At 42.8% G+C, this 22,356-nt stretch overlaps 1 protein-coding gene across 3 annotated transcripts in view; it reads right to left on the bottom strand.

Moving 5' to 3' along the window:
• mprip (myosin phosphatase Rho interacting protein) overlaps window positions 1–22,356 on the bottom strand; it is a 45,091-nt gene that overhangs the window by 20,868 nt on the left and 1,867 nt on the right. For all 3 annotated transcript variants that reach the window (XM_062442233.1, XM_062442232.1, XM_062442234.1), the window contains exons 2-8: window positions 17,013–17,090; window positions 16,636–16,701; window positions 6,780–6,931; window positions 6,614–6,698; window positions 6,352–6,523; window positions 5,738–6,182; window positions 664–790 (exon numbers count right to left, since the gene is read on the bottom strand). In XM_062442233.1, coding sequence (XP_062298217.1) covers window positions 664–790; window positions 5,738–6,182; window positions 6,352–6,523; window positions 6,614–6,698; window positions 6,780–6,931; window positions 16,636–16,701; window positions 17,013–17,090 — 1,125 coding nt within the window. The remainder of the gene's footprint in view (window positions 1–663; window positions 791–5,737; window positions 6,183–6,351; window positions 6,524–6,613; window positions 6,699–6,779; window positions 6,932–16,635; window positions 16,702–17,012; window positions 17,091–22,356) is intronic.

Genomic DNA, 22,356 nt, shown 5'->3' with positions numbered 1-22,356 from the left:
AACTTGTTCTGTGTGTGTTAAGGTGGAACGTAATGTGCTGTGTGGACTAAATGCTCCTTCTATGTTGAACCCTCATGTCTTGTGAGGATTAACTCAGAGCAGAGAGCAGCGCTGAACCAAAGAGAATGAAAACACAGTGACGCCGTGAGAGTCGACTCGCCGGCTCGAAATCTGTGCGAGCATTGTTTGAAAGTCTTAGCGTATCTGTATCTGTACGTGTGATATCTTCTAGTGACAGTTTAACAGAGTCTGACTCTGTGTGTGTGTGTGTGAGTGAGTCGGGGGTTTGAGCCGGTCTGATCGAGCAGAGTGGGCCGGGGGTGGGAAAGGGAAGCGTAATCATCGGGGGGATTCCCACCACAGAATGGAAAACTGGAAATGAATATAGCACACGCCGCTGACCTCTGACCCACAAGCAAAACAAAGACAGGACAGAGAAAGAGTGAGAGAGAGAGAGCGAGGGAAGAGGGTGAAGGGGGAAAAGATAGAGGAGAAGGAGGAGTGAGGGGGGGGAAAGCTCACATCTGTCCCGCCATGTGATGTTGTTTAAAAGATGCTGTTTACAAGTCTCACCGTATCTATTGTGAACCGCCGCACAATGCTGGCACTGTGAGCTTCGACACACACACACACACAGACACACACACAGACACACACACATACCTCTCTTTGGAAGCGCCTGTGCTCGCTCCGGCCTTGTCTGGCCGTGCCCCGCCCCGACTCCTCCACCTCCATTTTCTCCGGGTTCTCCAGCTCCAAGGCCTCCAGCTTCTCAATGACACCGGAGCGACTGGAAAGAAACACACACACACACATTAATAAAAGTGTTTCTCAAAGCAACACACACACACACACACACAGTCATTAGGTTGTTCTTTGTATTTACTCTGGCGTGACTGATCGGATGTAATAATCAGATACAAATGGGGGAAAAATGAATGTTTCCAAATGATATGATTGGCTGAGCGTTTTATAGTTACATATTTCTGTTTGGAACATTACCGTACTGATTGTATTAGCAAGTTAACTTTGACTTTACTTCTCTTGTTTACTTGCTTTGTTCTATCATTCTCTCTCTCTCCCCCCCTCTCTCATTGGCTTGTGTTCTCGGCTCATTCACTCACACATTTTTTTTTAATTCAAGTCTTTTTTTAGCCTAGTCAGGAAGCCGCCAACAAAACTTTTTTTTTCAAGTTAAACATTACAATAAATCACTCCCCTCCTCTCTCCTCTTAATATTAATACCCGTGGCGCCCAGAACTTCCATATTTTGTGCTGTGTGAGGTCACCATTCGACCAAAAGCTGACATTCAGCCCTGCTAAACTTTAACGTAATCACTCAACATGTTGCATGAACTCACAAACTGTAGTTTTCTGGTTGAGTGGACATGAATGGCATCTTTTTATTTTTAAAAACAAAGCAATAAGCTGGAAGGAATTAGAACATGTTACTTCTACTACCTCATTATCTACTGGTTTAACCCTGTAGTTCTTTGTTTTTAATCCTTTTCTTTATGTAGTCACTTGTTCTGTTATATTATCAGCTTGTCAATCAACTGTGAAGCACTTTGAACTGCATTAACCTGTATGAAAGCTGTTATATAAATAAAGTTTGATTGATGATTTTAACATTATTAGTTTAACCTCTGCTCTCTCTAAATTCCCTCAGTGTAGACACTTAGTCCTCATCATGTATTTCAATCTAAATGTCAGCTGTTATATCAGATAGGACACCCTGAAGCCGTCTAAGCTTCTACTAGTGCAGTCATGTTTTCTCTGGATGATTTCACCAGCTGTGAATGTCTATACTGTGAATGTAAAAGATTCACACAAATCATGAGGGTGACAATATGATGGAATATAGAAAAAGAGTTACTGCTCATGAAACCGGTCAACAGTTCAATCATATGCGATCCAAAAAAAAAGAAGCAGCCCACGCTCACTGGTGTCCATCTGCAAACCTTCCTCCAACTGTGTCACAGTACACCACCGGCTGCAACTCTCTCTCCCACGCAAGCCTTTTGTTAAAAAGGGAGGAATCTGCGTTACAGGGAGGAAGAGGGCGACAGGCGGCGGGAAATATTATATTACTCTTTTTGCCTAGACGCTAGCCTTTTTTTGGGGGATTCTTCGGCCAACGCTTGCGACCCTTAAAAGGTAAAGGAGGAAAAGTGAAGGAGGACGAGGACGGTGCGGCCAAACACCCGCTGTGTGATTTTCTGACTAAAGCCGTGTCACTGACGAAGAATTTACATTTAGCACAATGTCAAGATGCTCCAACTGTCTCTGACCAATACGAATCTCGTGTATATCAAACATGTCCATGTCCCTTTCGTTTCAGCAGTGTGGCAACACTACTGTGGCTTTAAGTTAAACAAGTCAGTAAATTAAGGAGCAAATTAGAGCCTGACCCATGTTTGTGTCAGCTGATTTTATTGGCTGATATTGGCCTATCACAGATATACTGCTATCATATAGTTATTAGTGTATATGTTTTTTGATATGCGCCAATTTTGATTTTTTATTTTTTTTTGTTAGCGCGTAATCACACACACACACACACACATTGTTGTAGTTGTGTGTTTTTTCAATATAATTATTTATTATTATTAAATTCCAGTTGAAGTTTACTGTTTCATTGCACTGATGTCATTCTGGGCAATAAAGTTTATTGTTCAACTGTGCGTACAGTTCAGGAATCGAGGGATAAATCACGTTGATGAAAACCTCATGGTGGAGTTTTGCTATGTGGGACGCTGAAGGCTCGTAACGTTGCTTGCTTCATCTATCTGTTAAAGTGACTGTGTGTCATACAGGAGTATGGATCTACTACATGACACAGGAACTACCTCACAGCTTTATTCAGATATGACTTGACCTTTATGGAAAGAGCTCAAGTGATGTGTAAGGAGCTGGGTGACCACTGGAGAACAGCAGTGAGTAATAATAAGAAAGAAGGTTCTGTCTGTTCTTTGATGGATTTAAAATCAGTTATTTTCACCGTTCTTTCAGCACGTCGTAGAATACTGCTTCCATGGAAATCTCCTATCCCACCATCTGTCTGCCTGGCTAAAGGATGTGGTGTTTTTCTTGAGCCTTGATAATATTTCATATGCACTCAGTGGATCTCAGAGGATCATTTTATAAAAAAAAGGCAAACTTTAATTTTACATTTCAACAATCTGTCTGTGTTGCCTCCTGAGTGAGACTCACCTAGTCCTCTGTCCATCACTTGTCTGTCAAACTGATATCACACTGTAGTTAGTACACTGTAATAGTGTGTATAGTACAGCTACTGTACCACTTTTTGAGAGGGATGTGTGTGTGTGTTTTTGTGTGTGTGTGTGTTTTCTCTTCCATTGTGATTTGCCAAAAATAGAAAAAAATGGAAGTACTGATTGCCTTACTATACACATCCTTGAATAAAGTATGTGAAAAAATAAATAATTAAAACTTATTACAGCTGCAAACATTATTTAAAATAAAGCTGAAATTCTCTCCTTCCAGCTCCTTCTTTTTAATATTTTCTGGTTTCTTCAGTAATAAACCAAATATTTTTGGATTGTCGGTCGAGACAAAACACGACATTTTAGGCTGCATCTTAAGCTTTGAGACATTTTTTTCACCATTTTCTGACATTTTAAAATGACAAATCTATTATGTCAAGAAAATGTTTAATCAATAATGAAAATAATTAAAAACTTACAATGCAATTAAAGCCTTAATTAAGCATAGAGTGCGTTCCCCCTTCTTACAGTAAATCTACAAGTAGATTTGTATCAGTTTTATTATTAACAAATTCTATCTGTTTTTTTTTAACATCTAACAGTCCACACACACATGAAGTGAAAGGATCTAAGGATTCAGATTGGATTTCTACTGCTGACATCATCTTCATGCAGCTGTATCAGTGAAAATATCAGGAGGGAGTGAGACATCATTGTTTTCTTACATCATTACTTTTGGGTGCATTTTCCTGCTTTTTATTAGATGCACACAGATGACAGTAAATGGCAGCTGCTGTGTGGGCATGTCTTTACAGACTGTGAGACAACTGCTTCACTTTTAATCCTACACTGACACAAATGTGTGGACAAGTAACATGTTTATGGGGCAGAATGTTGAGCCACTCCTCCTATTTTCCTCCTCTCCCTCTCGGGGCATGGTGGCGGGCAGGCGGGGATGGATGGAACAGGAAGCTGGCTTCGGGAGGAAAAAGATGACCTCCGCTCACCCGCTCGGTTTGTTTGAAATGTTGCTGTGTGTCTGTGTGTGTGTGTGTGTGTGTGTGTGTGTGTGTGTGTGTGTGTGTGTGTGTGTGTGTGTGTGTGTGTGTGTGTGTGTGTGTGTGTGTGTGTGTGTGACAGACCTGTGACCTCTCCGGCAACAGCACAGGAGCAGATTACTGAATGGAAACTATAGATGCTGTGTGTTTATATGATCTATAATTACAGTGAGGATGACTGCTGATAAAGAGCAAAACAAAACAGGCGGGGGAGGGGAGGGGGTGATTATTAAGTGATAGATTCTCTCAAAAAAAAAAAACACACATATTCCAAGAAATCCCTGTACGTCTTCATTTCACCAAATACAGTCTTCTCTCCTCCCCTTCCATTCAAACCACAACAGATGTGAGAGCGTGTGTGTGTGTGTGTGTGTGTGTGTGTGTGTGAATCCAAAGCTTTTTTGTGCGTCACAGGATTGTGCGTGTGTGTGTTTACATGCCTTTAAAAGGATAAGCCCAGCTCATGTTTTTTTTTTTTTTTCCAGACCGTGGTGTCTGCGAGAGCCGAGCTGGCATTCCAAGAAAGCAGTCTGCTAACCTGCTTCATGGGGCCCAATCAAAAAAGGCAGATTAAACACTTCACCTGTCTACGAGGACGGCAAAGTGTTACACGGCTAAATATATCACTTCCTCTACAATCTGACCTGCGTGTGAATGTAAATAACAAATAATCTTTTTTTCCCTTCCCATTTAAAGCTACAGTGGGGCCAGAGGGGCCTGGTTAGAGGGGAAATTAGGACAAGGAGGGTACGGTACTGTGAAATTGGAAAATCTGTCTTTTGTTTTATATCTGTGTTGTGTTATGACACTTTTGAGCCAATAATATATTGTTTAAAAACAAAAAAAAGCTACAAGTAAGTGCAGATTCCAGTAAAGAAAACTAATCGCTTAATCACCTAAAATAAGTGTATCTTCCTATTTAGACTCAGCTGTTGGTTGCCGGGACAACCAGACACGTCATCGCTTCTTTGCCCAAACTTCTCCTTGAGCCACTTCGATGAAAGAATGGAACATTTAACAAGTAATGTTACAGCTTGTATGAAACTAAGCTTTTTCTTTAATTGGTCTTAACTGCTATCAGGTATAATAAGTTGGATCTTGTTTTAACACGCTAGTTACTAATTACCGCTAAAGACCAAGTAGAGCGGAGGCTGACGTCAATGTCATGACTTCCTGTTGGTATTTGGTGGTATTGCGCAAATTAAAACTGTGACCTGAATATTGTATTAAATAAAAAGTCAGTAGATTATAATTATTACAGTTCATTCTAAAAGGGGGTGTGGATATCTTAACCAAATATAATATAACAAACCGACAGTTGTCAGTATTTTGAGTCTGAAAATACTAACGACTAATACCTGCGTTCAAAAAGTTCCCAAGATTGGGAACCACTGAACTGATGAGGGGCTATTTAGATGCACAGCTATGGAAGCACAAGCAGCAGTCACTGACCTCCTCTCGGGGCTGAGCACGGCCTCCCTCTCCTGCCTGTCGGGGCTCCTGAACCGGCCCCTCTTCTCTGCCTTCCTGGCCTCGGCCTCCAGCCGCCGGGATCTCGGCGTGTCGTGGTGGCTGTACCCGTGGCCGCCCCTGTGGGTGGCCGGGTGGCTGTCGGTGCTGGTCACCGTGCTGCCGCTGGCGTCCGAGTCCAGCGAGCTGACCGAGCCGCTGATGTGGGAGCCGTTGGAGAGCAAGGAGCTGCCGGAGGGGAAGGGGTCGCTGGGGGCCGGGGAGAGGCAGCGGGGGACGCCCCCGAGGCTGGAGCAGGAGCCTGTCGGGGAGAGCAGGTCGCTGGGGGGCTGTGGGACAGAACCGTGCAGAGGCAGGCCGCCTCGGTCCGCCTCGTCACCGTTCACTGATCCCGCGTCAGACCCCTGACCCACAGACGCAAAGTCTCCTAGACAACAGTGACAGAGGATGCTTATGAGCTTCTTATCACCTTTAAATAACACACTTTTATTTCTATCATGTCTATTATTATCTCTACTGTCACTCTAATTTAACATTCAAAGCACTTAATAAGGACTACACGCAGTTGTACAAAGGATGACATTATTCCTCCTTGCCTATAGGTGGCAGAGGTGATTCTGGGGGCAGCTCAGCGGCGGCCCAGACTGCAGCCCCTTCAGCCTCTCTCTGGTTCAGCTCCTCCTGCCAGATGATGGAGCTAGAGTCCGGAACCTTCTCGGCCTCGGGGATACCGGAGCCGGTCACCGCTACCTTGGCTGGACCCGGCTCCTGGCAAAAAAAAGTGATGAATGATGAGAATTAAACCATCTGACAGGAGAATGAGTAATGTTGGTGTGTGAGGAGGAGGAGGAGGATTACCTGGGAGGTCGTAGGCTCCACCTTGCGTTTCTTCTTCTGGTTCTGCTTGTTGGTTCGGGGGTACACCACCAGCTGTTCGCTCCACCTGAAGACAGATGGATGTGGGTGTTTATGACGTGTTTGTGTGCAACCTATTCTACCTGAACCGCCATCAAGACAACCTTACCCATTAATGATCTCTTTATTCTCTCCTCTGATGAAGTACTCCTGCTCTGGGGTGATGATGCACAGCGAGTTCTTCTGGCCTGTCTTGGGCTCGGCGTCGATGACGTCCGTACAGAGGTTCATGTTGACCGTGCCCTGAGGCAGCGTGCTCGGCTAGAGGACAAACAACACGACACATTCAGTTTCAACGGCCTTTTTATATTTTCACATGTAATTACACACGGATTAAATGAAAGCTGGTGTGCCGCAGCAAAAATAATAGCATTGGTGATTCAATAAACTATTACAGCATTAGGAACAGGGTGAAATATTAGCAGTGGGGGAAAAGAAGAAAAAAAAATGTGGAAAACATTTAAACGAAAGCTTGAGTCACTGGTTTTGTTTCCATCCGTGTCCGTCCGCTGGTTCGTCTCCAGCTCGGATGGGCGACTGCCCGACTAAACACTGATATCACCGCTATCACGTTTCAAATACTTTCAAAAACTCAAAACGGAGAAGATGTGAGGGGGGAAACATGCCTCGCCGCTGAGTCTCTTGCTCAGAGGGCGGGTTTCAGGGTACGTTGGGGGCCTGGGCTTTGCTGTGCTGTACTGTACTGTACGGACGACGCTGTTATCAATGGCTCGCCATGGCAACGAGGAAAATCCTTTCAGCTGTAGCGCTCGCTGAGTGAAAAAGGGGGAGATGACAGCGATGGGATGCCGGGACAAAAGCCGCTTTGTGTGTGTGTGTGTGTGATCAGTGAAGAGTTTAATGTGACAATACTGATGTAAGATTCCTCTTCTGTTTAGTTTGAAGCTGATAACTTATTGTCTTGTTAACATCAGAGCGTAGAAATCCCCTAAACTTCCGCTCTCTTCCTCTTCTGTGTGTGTGTGTCTGCTCTGATTCCTGCCGCTGTGTTATCAGGCCGCGCTGGGCTACGGCTGCCGCAGATGTAAAACAGGTGCTGGTTGCTCTGTTCAGCTCCTTTTAAGGCCACTGAACACAGATCCAGCTTTATTAAGATCAGCCCGAAAACCCCCGGGGGCTGCCAAATATGGCAATTACGCTGCGTCGCGCTTTAGAACTCAGACGCTGTGGAAGAATTCACCCCCCCCCCCCCATCCTCCTCCTCCTCCTCCTCTTCCTCACTTGAGAGAAACGATGAAGTTTGAGGAGAAGGAGCGGTTACTGAAAAGTGCAGTATGCTCCACATCCACAGTAAAGTGATATCTGTTAAGATTAACATGCAGAAAGCTGAGAGGGTGTAGATAAAGTTCTTTCATATTCTGGCCCTTTACAATCATGCAGTACGTAACACTCGGCTTCATCAGTCTGATAAATGAATGGCTTTGTGGCTAATGTCATGAAATGATGGTCCATGTAATTTCATAATGGTCCGGCCGCATCTGCAGCACCATGTGTGGCTCCTGGTGAGCGAGGGGAAGCACTGCCTTGGAGTTACAATATTATAATACCAAAGAAGAAGTGTTCTACTCTCTAATTGGCTGCATCATTGATGGCTTTATTAGATGACAATTATAAGTGTGAGAGACACCCACCCCGTGTCTAACTAATGACTCCTAGTAAGATAATTTAAAAGATATGGCTGCCCGTGATCTACATTACGATTATAGTCAACAAATCTCATGTGTAGAGCCAAACCGACAATGAACTCATCATATCAAGTCCACAACAAGTACTGTGTGTGTATCCAAAGCGTGATACAGGGGTTTTCCCTGGATTTTTTTGACACAAAGGTGGCAAAGGCTGGAGAACGTGTGATGCGGCGTACAGTTTGTGAACAGACCTTAAAGTGTTGTGTCCTTAAGTAAAAAAAGAAGATTTCCATTTTATACCAAGACAAAATAAAGGCTGTGAAAAATCACAGTGTTTATTTGACAGGTCTGAAACAATATACTTATCTCCAGATTTAATACTATCATGATACCTGAGTGCTGATTCAATTCAGAATCGATATTCCATTTAATGAATAGAACTGGAGGCACTATTTTCTGTCTTTTGCTCCAGTTTACTGTGTGCCAAACCATTCACTGCTGTCCTTAAACCACGGAAATACAATATGACACATAACTGGCAATTAAGATAAATGGCCCAAAGCATTTTCATTTTAATAAGTTCAGATACTTTAGTCTGTCTGTATACCGCACTGTTCTCGCAGTTGAGTTCCGCATTTTTTCCAGCGAATCACATGCTGTTATTTTTAACAAATTATGTTTGAGTTAGATTTGCAGGAAAAACCCTGTGATGTATCTTTTTCCTCTGTGCTGCAGATCTCAGTTGTCATCCAGTGAGTATTAAAAACACGTCACTGAGCCACATTGCTACACTGGGTGACCTTTATTATAAAGAGATTGTTAAAAATATCTGGTCTCATGTTCTTCTTTTTGTGTCCATGTTAAACATCTGTGAAATTTACTTTCACTAAAAATTGTTCAGATTTCTCTTAATCCATCTTTCCTTATAGCTCAGACTCCTCTCTGACCTCCAACAGACTGTTTTGGACATTATTTACATCCAATGGGATACTAATGAAATTCACTCTGATTGGTCTGAGGTGCAACCCCCCCCCCTATTTGTGGTGAATGAACCAGAGTCTGATCCTGAATGAAGGACAGTTAACATTTCAAAACGTTAAGATGGTGTCTAAGTTTTCTAATACAGTAGCTGGAACTTTCCAGCATAGATTTAGCACATTTCCAGTGTGCTGCTTTGCTCAACGTCTGGCTAAAATGCAACCTCTGAGCACAGATGTGACTATTGGGTGTGATGTCGCTATTGAGCCGCAAATCTCAGAATATCAAATAACTTAAAAAGACTTGGGAGATAGAAACGAGTAATTGTACAGGTCAGGAGGCTCCATCATCCCCATAATCTATCTAAAGATCACTTGTCTAGTTTTCCACACTACCGTCCCTTTTAAAAAAACAGCTCTAAATACATGTTCATGTACAGTAGTTTCACTTTAAGGCAGACACCAGTCAGCATGTGCAGGAACGCAGCTCTGTTTACAAAGCTTCACTAGCTTGTTGTGCTACATATCACAACCTGTTGACTTTGTACTGAAGGTCTTTACAGTGTACAGTGTAGTACAAAGAAGAACAAAACTAAAGAGTACTGTAGCCATACTCTACAGGGTGAAGGATGATGTCACCCAGTGTAACGGTGTGGCTGACTGACGTGTTTTTGATTGTTTTTTTGGCACCGACAGAGGTTTATGATACAGAGGAAGAAGTAAGTAAGCAGGATCGGTTTCATTGTCGGTTTGGCTCCCGACGTTTGACATTTGTTGACGATCGCCAGCTGCGTCCTTTAAAGTTTTACCAATCCAGAAACCGCAACGCTGTAAATCTTTCTGGTGCTTTCAACAGGAGAGCTTTCACAAACCGCGTTACATTACGACAGTAAGCGGAGTCTGCTTTGCTGTTTGCTGTTAGGTGGAGTCTGGAGTCCAGCTGATCCTGGTCCTGAGAGTATAAAAGCAACTTGTTGCTTGGAAACCCCGTCCTCTGCTACTGGCACCCAAAACAAAAGGACACGTATCTGCCAAGGCTACCATTCAAACACAAACCGATTGTCGTGGATTTGATTTTCTACACAACTGCTCCAATTTCATATCCTCCAATTGTGTCTGCCTTTCCAAATGGGGGGGGGGGGGGGGGGGGGGGGGCTGACTATTTTTAGCTTTTCGCCATGAGATATTATTAAAACTAACTGCTTTCTCACAGCCTCCTCTTTGAAAATCTTGGTGCTGACATGACATGGGGAGGCTATAAAACACAAAGACAAACAATCCAACCCGGGGGAGACTAACGAGTAAAAATGTTTCATACTGAAATAAAAAAATAAAAGAGGGGAAGTGTCTGTAAGGTAATTACCCCCATGCTAAAATCTTTATGTTTTATAGCAGCTTGGGGCCTTAATGTTAACTCTCCAAAAAAACAAGAGAGGCCAGGTTTAGATTTAAGTAGAGTACACCCACTCCATAAATGATAAATCCACCAGGAAGCTTTGGCTCTGGAGGGAGGACTGCTGGTTTATGTGGTGCCTTCACACACTTCGCTCCATCTTAAACCCCTCCGCTGCCGAACACCATCAGTCGGATTTGGGAACAGGGGTTATTTGGATTTTAAATGAATGACAGAGCTGCTTCACATTTTTCTAAAAAATATGATGGAGAGCAGAGGAAGCTCTCGAGTAAAGTAGTCCCCCCTCCTCCTCCTCTTCTTATGCGTGCTCTCCTGGTCATTGACCTTTTCACCTTTAAGCTTTCAGGGTGGTCTCTCTCCTTTTTTTCCCCACACTTATGGAAAAATCTGCTCCTGTCCGTTCACAATCACCTCATAAGAATTAGCTGCCTTTAAAAAATAAAAATAAAAAGTGTGATCTACTCGCTCAACTATTTCTCTAACTATCCAACTATCTGATGTATTTGCAGCACCAGCGCTCACCAGTGTGGCAGCCTGTGTGTGTGTGGAATGTCTGGGTCTGGGGCATATCTGACGTTTTCCTCTGTGGGTTTTTTTTTTTTTTTTTTTTAAAGGGGGCTCGAGCTCCCTCTTTCTTTCTTTCTTTCGTTATTTCTCTCTGGCTCTCTGTGGTCCCGGGGCTGCGAGCGCGCTGCAGTTCACCAAATAAGGGCATTGGAGGAGGAGGAGGAATGCTGCTTTTCGACGGGAGAGCATCTTTCCCTTCTATTCCGTGGTGGAAATAGTTGGGCTTTAAAAAGAGGAGGGCACCGCTGCAGATAGCACCCCGCTGTCTCGCTGAGCGGAAAATAGCCGGCTGTGTCATCGCTCTCCGGACGTTGTTCTTCTTCGAGATGGATCGGAACAGTTCAGAGCGTCGGTATGGGAAACACGAGCCGTTCCTCTCACTGATTTAGAACAATTGAAATGTAATTTTACTGTTTGGAGTCATGTGACTCTGAGGTAGTATCATCATCATAAACAAACATACAAATAAGAAAAAATAAACCAATCACATCTTGCTAAAATGAAAAAAGACAAATTATTACTCAACCTGACTGATAAATGACCTTAACAGCAAGCTAAATTAAAGGACATGTACAATCTCAGATATATAATACTGGAATTAAAAGTGCAAATCTTAACAAAAACACAAAATTAACACAATGGTCACAATTTTAAATAATTAAGCTTGCTGCCATCATTAAACAACAGCTGAAAATGTATTTAAAGTGTCATTTTAAATTATTTTTACTAAGTGTCCAATGTTTAAAAATATCATTATTATTATTATTTAATTATTTAATTTACTGTTAATACTGGCCATTGAAGGATCTCCTCCGTACATATTTCCAATGGAAGTGATGGTCTTTGCTTTGTGTTAGAATATATTTCAAAGAACATTTTCAAGTTATTGGAGCTTCAGCAATTTGAATTTGGCATATCGGCTAGTTATTATCCAAAGTTCCAGTGTTTTAGCACAGAACGGCCTCTTTTTGTTTCCCCTAACAAACAGAGTGTCTGTGCTGAGCTGTGATAGAGGGATTGCAACACAAAGGAAATGTTGTGCTAAAAAAAATTGTCATTTTGGAAAATATTCACTTGACTGCTGAAGCCTCATATTTGCTTCAGCTTAAGATTTGTTTGCACTGTGAATTTTGTTCATCATCACTTACATTGAAACAGCTTAAACAGAGATATATTGATCTCTTTTGAGCCAGCATGAACAGGAAGAATGATTACAGCCAGACATACAGCTGACTGTTGTTTTAAACACAGACCTGTCCTTTAAATGACTCTTCAATCCCTCATCATTTCTCTCACTGAAGAGACACTTGGATATTTAATTCATTTTCATTCAGTACACATTTGGAATGACTGAATCAAGCTCAAGCACATGTTTCGTTTCAATGAGGGAAGATCATGTATAAAATGTCCAGTAGAGATCTCTCTGCAACTGCTATCCATGTGTGAACAACTGTGCTCAAGTGATGAAAACCTTCCAAAAAAAGTATAATCTTGTTATCACAAACACTAATCCAGAAGAATAAACTGCAGGAGAAATGCTTTTCTAATCACATCTTGAATTTGTTAGAAGGTCATGGACTACGATCAAAGTCTGAAGAATTGTTTGAATCTTACGTAAGAGCAAAACATAGATGTGGAGACGTGAGTTCAAGATCCCATCAAAAGTCAGCATGAACCCTGCTGACTGGAGGTCATTATTAAATATGGGGAAGGAAATAACAATGTGTGTGTGTGTGTGTGTATTAACTTTACAGCGTGAGCCTCATTGGAGTGAGCAACAATAAAAGCGGCGATAACGTGATCAAACGAGTAATGAGAGTAAGAATAGCCTCAAACAAGAATCGCTCGAGCCCGTTGGGTAAACAACGACGAGCTTCTGATGATATCGGGACTGTTGAGGTGTTGTTATCAGCTCCAAAGGTTTTTTTTTGGGGGGAGTTCCTATCCTCGGGGGGGGGGGTCTTCGAGGAGCACAAAGCGGCCATTTCCCTGACCCACTTTTTCCTGCCTCGCGGAGAAGATGAAAAGAGCGAAAAGGACAATGAAGGCGGACAGTTTTTTAAAAATTATACAATGAGAGGAAAACACAACTGCACACCGGGCGCTGGGTGTCACTGGGAACGCGTTACACAGTGGAAAACATGCACACGCGCTCGGGGCGAACCGCACCGCGCTTCCTCCTATTATCGTCCACACAAAGAGATCCACCGAATGTGACTTCAAACGTCTGGCTAGCGCACAGAGGGACGGTCGGGTTCGTCTCCTTTCTTTTACGCGGACACACCTGCTGTCTATCGAAAGCTGGAAAAACACACACACACACTCGGGTTAACCTTCTATTTGGAAACTTTTCCCAGCCTGGAGTCGAGCTTATTTGGAAGAACTCGACCCCAGATAATGTAACTGACCTGCCTTTCCTCTCCACGTCACACATGTGAAAGTTAAAGCCAGTGTGTGTGTGTGTGTGTGTGTGACAGGCTGGCTGGCAGTGTGTGGCCCCCAGTGTTTACACACAAGCAGTCTAATCTCCAGCCTGATCGGCCGGTATGGGTTTGGTCACCCGTGTCGCATTCCCTTGGCGACGCATTACCACCACAAACACAGGCTTACAGTGCCTTACCGAGAGGTGACTTCCCGACCTCTCTGTTCCCCTCTCAGGCACACAGCTATGACGGTGCTGATTGTTTCATGATGTGCATCACATCACATATAAGTTGTATAAGAAATGAGGGTGCTACGGTGGAGTATAATTGCAGCACCACTGTTCTTGCTTATCTCTAATGCTTCGTTCACCCCTCGGTGAACTGCTGCTGTGACCTTCCAGTGGGAACGTTTTTTTCTGGTGATGAAGCACATTTTCAACGCTGCTGACTTCTGTAGCCTCGTGTTGTTTGTCAGCCTCGGTGTCCTCGTTGCATTCGCTCCCGCGTGTACACACACACACACACACACACACACACACACACACACACACACACACACACACACACACACACACACACACACACACACACACACACACACACACACACACACACACACACACACACACACACACACACACACACACACACACACACACACACACACACACAGCAGAGGCAGTGAGCACAAGGCAGCTGCTCACTTCTTCAAATCTAATTGAATGCCTTTTTAAGACCTTTTTAACCCTCCTGTTGTCTTCCTGACCTGATCTGGTTTAACTGTTTATAAAGCATAAGGTTCAAATTCCCACACAATTCTGTGTTAGACCTTTTAGCCAACTTTTTAACTTATTACCACAGGTTTTACACATATTTTTGGAAATGATGATCAACAGACCTCATTTAAATGAAACCATACCTCATTTTTGACCCGAGAACGACAGGAGGGTTAAGACCTTAACAGAAAAAAATGTGAAACACCTTCCACAGCAAAATGAATGCACATTAAGGCTAAGATTGATACATGAAATCTACTTGATATGAATATAAATCAATATTAACTGGGATGTTTTTTGTATCTCCATATAACTATATATGTGAAATCACATGTAATCAAATCAAATTAATGGCAAATGCGATGAACTGTGTGTCTCACTGTTTCGCTCTGCTAAAAAACATTTTAATTTTACATTTTTAACTACAATTTGCTTGGAATTGTAATTTATTTTGACAACACTTGAAAAAGTCCTCACATTCAGAGTTGACTATATTACTCATTCAACCAGACGTCACTTCATAATTTGACACCTACCATAATTTTAAAAAAAACAAGACTTTTTAAGACATTTAATGAACTTTAATTCTGAAAATCTAATATAAAACTTGTTAAAGTATCAGCAGGAGCCCCGTGAACAGCAGCGCAGACAGACACGCAGAAGAAAAACAAACACACTTGTCAGCTTTCATTTCAATGATCGGACACAACAAGGTTTTAGGAGATGGAGACGCGCTATGAGAGATTATTCTAATCTGTGGCGACGTCACACATAACAAGGGTTTCATTAAAGCTTGTTATTTGTACCGGCGCTGCACACAATCCTGAACACTAACAAAACAAGACCAAGACCACCTGACCAGCAGCTTGTGTTGAGATAAAGATAAAAAGATGTGGCTGAGAGAGAGAGGTGAGTCACACTGGATGTAACTGGAAGAAAAGTTAACATTAAACTACTTTCTAAACTGTGTAGCTGGTACCTGCAGTATACAGACCTGCTGTAATTGGCTGTTATCGACCAATGATACATACAGCACAAATGTCAATAATCCAACCGTGTGTCCATGACGATCCAATCACACCAAAGATGTTGGCAAAATCTGACTACTGACTAGTATTAAAGAAACCCTGTAGAGTTTTTGACCACCATCACCATTATATGCTTTTATAGAGGCATGTCTCTGATCTGTTGGTGCCTTGTACACACACAAACATGCACACACACACACACACACACAGATGCAGTGTGTGTTCAGGCTATTCCAGGCAACAATATATCAAAAAAACAGAACAGTGTGACAACTAAATGTAGGGAAGAAGAAGACTGTTGGCTAGGATTGTATGATATGACGATATATATCTGGTGATGCAACATATCATTTATATTGTTGTGACGAAAATGACACTCGTTAGACAAATATATTTCGTCTTTGGGAGTCTGTCCATCTTTTGTGAGGATTACATTGTTAAATGACTTTTCTTCATAAAGAGTTAAGTTGTCGTCAATCTACGGAATTATCAACTGTCAATCAATGACTTAAAATGTGCCATATCAGGACAGGTATAATTATAGTGATGCAAAATGACCCATATGGGGATAGGTATCGTTATCAGGATATGAGATATTTGGTCATATCGGCCACCCCTACTGTCAAATAGCAATCGTGGATGTAAACATTGCAAACGTTTTATAAAAGGAAGAAAATGCATCTGTCATGCCTCAAGAATGCAAGACAAATACCATGACACAGCATGTAAACAATAAACTCCATTAGATACCTTTTAACTACCAATGTTCTGATACCACACAACTTCAACCTCCCACAACCAAAACAAGCATACAAGTAATAAGATTTGAGCTGTTGTTGCTAGAGGACGTCATCATGACAGATTTTAGAAAACCAAACACTTTTGAAATAGACACTAAATATTTAAGTGTGCAACCTCCATGCTACAAAATCATCCAGGGGACAAAAGCAACCGTCAACCACTGACCAACCCAAAAACTTGTGCCAATGTGATCCAGAATCTCCAGAATCCAGAGAAACAACATAATTGTTGCTAAAACCACTCTGAAAGTCGCAGGAAAGCATTTTCCCCCTCTGGGCTTAAAGTGTCATAAACCCTGGCTGCTATGGAAATGAGAGGTGCTGTATTTACCGACTCGTCCAGGGCGAAGCGCAAACAGCCGTGTTCGTACAGCACGAAGAATCTCCGCTGCCATTTCTGTCGGAAGAAGAATACATAGTCAAGAAAAGACGACAGAAGGTGCTTTTAAAAGTAAAAACTTTGAATACAACCAATGCAATGATTTAGTTATTTAAAAATAAACAAAGGCTGAGAGTTTGGCCTCATTTTTCATGGTGCTTGTAAAGTATTCAACTACAGTACACTGAATAAAGGGGAAGGAAAAGCCTATAAAAGGTCTCTCTCTCTGTATATTTATATATATATACATACATATATACATATTTATGGTTCTGTGGTTGAATATCTCTTTCATGAACAAACATGCAGGCCCATATCAATGCTCTTACCCGGGATCTCTGCATAGGATTGTCAAAGTCGGTTCCCTCGGGGGCCAAGCACAGCCATCCACCATAAATAGGTTTAGCCTGTAAAACAGAGAAGGGTGGAGAAGAAAAAAAAAAGAGCAATTTAGGTAATCATTAAAACTGGGAGAGAGAGAGAGTGTGAGCTGAGGGGGATGGGAGAGAGAGAGAGCGATGGTGTAAATATGAGAAGGAGGAGAGAGAGAGAGAGAGAGAGAAGCCTTTTGGGGTCCAGATGTTCTCTCAGCACAGTTCGCAGCCACACAAAACCAGTTAGGGAGCCTTTTGGTCCAATCAGCTCTTGTTTAATGACACGCTCGAGCGCCTCTCTTTTTTTCCCCGTTTTCCCCCTGTAGCAGATGAGACCAGCATGACAAACTGGGACTGATTGACTGGTGGCATACTCAAAACAAACAACACACACACACAATTCACCTCTTAGACTGGTTTGACCGCAAACTACCTCAGATGCAGCAGAGGAGTTGAAAAGCTGTGGAAACACATAAACACAGAGGGCGCTTGCTCTTTGCTCTCCGTCAGCGCTCGCTCTCTGCTTTAAGTGTTAACCATTAGCGAGCGGCCTCTGCCACAGACCCGATCTAAAACCTCTCTGCTAGAAGGTGGAAGGATCCGATTATTAGGCTGCTATTCTAATACCGGCCCTGTTAGCGCTACCGTGTCGCTACACGCCTGCCGTAAATCTATACATGCCTCGTTTTGAGCCTGTGTGGACGTGCCTATGAAGCCAGTTATGATGAGCTGAAACCATTATGATAAAAAAAGGTCATTTTTGTGGGGCACCACGTGTGTGTTCTATCAGGTAAATCTAATCAGTGTGGTAATTAGGCAGCTGATAGGATGATAAACTACTTCTCTCGTGTGCTGCACAGAGACAAGACAGCCTGAGAGAGGTAGCGGCTGATGAAACACACACTGTGGGAAAAGAAGGAGAAGAAAAAAAAAAAGGGAGCAGCTGTTACAGAAACTTTTAAAGGGAGGAGCGGTGACACATCTCTGCATATGCTTACACACTTACAATGGACCTCACGACCATTAAGCCTGTCAACGGAGAGCAACTCAGGCCACATCCAAACTAATGTGGAAAATTATAAAGTCATCTAAGCACCAGTAACTCTCTCCTCTGTCTTAACATCTGCAGGCTGACCAATAGGATTTATACACTGCTGGATGATGTTGCATTATCCTCCGCACTGGCACACTAGCTATGACTTTGCATTATTCTAACTGTAATGAATGAAGAGGTTTCTGATACAGTGCTGTTGTCCTGATAGGCCTATCTCAGACCCTTGTGGCCACATGGATATGGAAAGTATACGGTCTGATTCAAATATCTTTATTGTAAAGCATCCATTAAAAAGATAGCAGGATGAGGTGACGTTGGACTTCTTTTCATATATACAAATAAACCTATCAGAATACTAAATAAGTAACTTCAAAATAAAACCCTTACATACTGTTTGGGTCAAATTTGACCTGTTCTGACACTGAAAGCTGTAAAAACAAATGTGATGACTATTCCTAAAGTGGCTCAAAATGCACAAAAATGAAAATGTTTTACTTTTGTGTAGGTGCTACTAATTTTTCGTTCTGGGTCAATTTGACTAACAATTTAGTTAAATTAATAGTTTTTAATAAGATAGTAGTTATGAGGATTTATTTTAATGATGTAGCAGTGAAGACTGATGGCTCTAATGGTTATACAATAAACCCCACACTTCTTGTCATTTTCACTTTCAATAAAATACATTTCCATCATTATTGCTATGTTATATTTTCATGTCTTAGGTAAAATAGCACATGGTATTGTGTGATAGGAGCTGTTTTTTTCTCCAAAAATCTTTCTCTGAAACATTCATCAAGGTTTAATCACACATTTATTGATCAGTCAGATCCACTATTGATGCTTTCTAAACACATCTGTGGTTCAAAATTTGACACTTTTTATGAGGGAATTCTTAGACTGGATCAATTTTGACGTACGTAGTGCAAGGATGTAGACCAGGCATGTCCAAACTATTCCATAAAGGGCCGTGTGCCTACAGGTTTTTGTTCCAACCAATCAAGAACACACGATTTGACCAATCAGCTGTCTGAAGACTGAGATCAGTTGATTCAATGGTGTAGTCCTGCTTGGTTGGAATGAAAACCTGCAGCTACATTATGGTCCCTTATGGAAAAGTTTGGACATGCATAATGTAGAATATGAACAGTATGTAAGGGTTTAACAACCCTGATAAATGAAAATACAGTAAAATGAGTAGTGTAATAAAAGAGGTATAATAAGTGTACTGGAAAGCATATAGTGTGTGTTAAGAGATTACTTCTGCATGTTGCCTTCATACATAACTGTCATTATTACGTAGTAGGTGACGTTCGCCTCCTCAAAAACAAACGTAACTACGTGTCAGAGGCCACAGAGGCTACAAATATGCGACATGGGGATTGTAAAAGCTGTGATTGGTCAGTTTTGCTTCTTTTGTTTTCCCCCCTACAAATTACGGAAGCAGTTTGAGATTGTTGATAGTGAAAAACAAACAGTAAGGAAGTAAAGAAAGACGTCTCTGCTTGAAACCCTCTACTCGCCGTCAGATTGAATGAAACGACGTACATAACAGAACAAAACAGACCTGAATGAAAATATGTAAACACAGCAGTTGTTGTGGTAGTGATGTATCACCTGGAGAAACTAACACTGACCTATAAATCAACACTTAAGACTTTTAATACACCTGAACAAGCTCATAATACAGACATTCTGTTGCTATACAGCTGCTAAACTATTAACCAAGCTCATAACTGCTGTCTAATAAAAGGGCTGAAAATCACTTCCCGGCTGGGCAGATGTTCAATCAGCTCTGCAGTTGTGCCGACACTTGACTGCATAAATAATCATCAATCAAGTATTGAGTGATAGGTTACGGTATACTGACTGACTAAATGTGCGATGGTGGAGGCGGATGACAGAAAGTTGGCTTGGCTTCGTCGCGGAAGCCCTCGACGATGTCTTTGAAGACCAAATTAGAGTCTTTAAACAGAAGAAGAAGAGCTGTTTTAAAGCTGTTTGCAGAGGAGGAGGAAAAAGCATGGTGGGGGATCAAAGGCCCCTAAAACAAAGAGAGAAAAAGTCTTTAAATTTGGAGGTGATCGTAGTTCTTTCTGCAGCTTAGCAGAGCAGGTTCATTGTAGAGGTGGTGGGGCTGGGGGTGGGGGTGGGGAAGGATGCCGTTGTCGCTGGCCAGGCTTTGCCAGCGGGCGACAAAAACAAACACAGCTGGGTGTGACACCGCGGGGCCCGTGTGAAAGTCCTCCTATTATCACAGCGGATCTCCTACATACAAAAGGCCCTCGCAGACACTCTGTATCTGGCTGGGGACATGAAGCTATGGATATGATTTCAAGTATATTTGCCTCACATGTAGCGTCTATCCTTTTTCTGTGATGACAACAACTTCTTCTTTCTTAGAGAATCATTGCCTGCGGTCAGAATAGTGCCTGGGAAAAACATTTGGTTTGTGTTAAAAGCTATAGTCTCCGTATGTGCTGTTTAGAACCTCACATACACATGGTGGGATGTTGAGCAGCCACCTCTGGGGAATCTCTGGGAACCTCCTGCTCCTCATTTCCCAATTCCCGGCACTTCCTCTTTTTTTCTTTTTTTTTTTTTAAATCCCCCTGTGACTCACGCTCCCACTCCTTTCAGTTCCATCGCACCACACCCCCTCCCCCATCTCTCCTGCCTCCCACGTACATGTAAACCTTAGCCTTGCCTGCATCCTCCATCACTGTCTAGCCTCCCACCGCCGCCTCATCCTGGATAGTGTGATCGCTTCGGCTTGAAAGTGTACAAGAGGGGAAGTGAATAACAAATTCATGTGACAGAGTGAGCCATGACAACAGATTTAGGACTTGGGGGGGGGGGGGGGGGGGGGGGGTAAAAAACTCCTCTCTCTTTCTCTTTTGGAGTACATTGACTGAAATAAAAGAATCCAGCAGCAGCAGAGGCAGCAGCAGCAATAGCAGCCTCTCTCCCCCTCCCCCTCAGAGCCCACCTTTTATTCTAGCTGTGGGCGAACAAAGAGATTGTTTATATTGGATACTGTCCTTCCGACATTCGGCTCTCTTCCCATTGCATAACTTTTCCATGCGGGCTATCTGTTTCAAAAGCGCCGTCCTCCGCCTCTCCTTTCCTTTCCCCCTTTTTTCCCCGAGTTCTGATCAACTCGTATTTAATTTGGGGTTCAAATTCACTTAGGCTAAATCGTCTATTCATGGCGTTTTAACAGCATTAGGCCGCGCAGCCGGAGCTTTCTTCTTCTCGCTAGGTTATTGAGTTTATCTCCTTTAAGTCAGGCTGTTTCCATTTCTGAACACTGGGAGCCGTTCACAAAGCCTGACCGTCACCTTGGTCCTATGAACGAACCTCGCAAGTTTACGCTGTTTATGTGGCGTTACATAATGCAGCTTTAGGGTCCGCTTATGGCCTGGTGGCGTGGTGTTAAATGGTTTTCGAGGAATGTCCAGATAGAAGCCTTACAAAACCTGATTGTGCGACTTAAGCTCCCCGCTAGGCTCTCTGGATAGATGACAGACTGGAGACGGCGGGGCGACCGGCACGGCAACGATGAGTGAACGGGACTGACGGCGTATCACTGTAAGCTTATCTGGTTCTACGGCCGGGTGTCGTCATACAGGCTTGCTGGGGGAGAGAGAGTGTGGGCCAGGTCATAGTGTATGTGTATGTGTGGGGATTAAAGGAAGTGATGTAACCCCTAAGCTGCCTATCCTGACTCAGGAGTCTTGCACATGAAGGGTTAACCTACCAATAAAAGTCAGCGCAGAGAGCAATACACACTTTTTTGTTGGAAAGAAAGTAAGTGTGTGTGTGTGTGTGTGTGTGTGTGAGAGAGTGCCCCCACACACTCAAGAGGTGAAGAGGATGCTGACGTTGCTGTTTTGGCTCTTAAGCCATGTTCAAGAGCCCATCTGGGCCTCATCGTCTGGGATCAATTACAGGATACAACAGAGACTAAACTAATGATCTGAGAGAAAGAGAGAAAGAGAGAGAACATGCTTCTAATGCGATCGCCACAGCTGAGCAGAGATTCACTTTATCTTCAGTCGCCCGTTAGCTCTGTCTGGGGGGTTGGGGGTGCACACTAAATACAAACAAACTTTCAAGATAAACAACAGCTGAGAGGTTAGAACACAATCAATCAGACAGTAAACTGGCAGGCGAATGTAGCTGCGCTTTAAGAGGAACAATCCGCAGGAATTCACTCAGCACAGCAGCAGGCTGACACATGGAAAG

The sequence above is a fragment of the Scomber scombrus genome, chromosome 21 (genome assembly GCF_963691925.1).
Source record: "Scomber scombrus chromosome 21, fScoSco1.1, whole genome shotgun sequence".
Lineage (NCBI taxonomy): Eukaryota > Metazoa > Chordata > Actinopteri > Scombriformes > Scombridae > Scomber > Scomber scombrus.
Note: the sequence above shows the minus strand (reverse complement) of the source record. Positions and strands in the feature narration are given on the sequence as shown.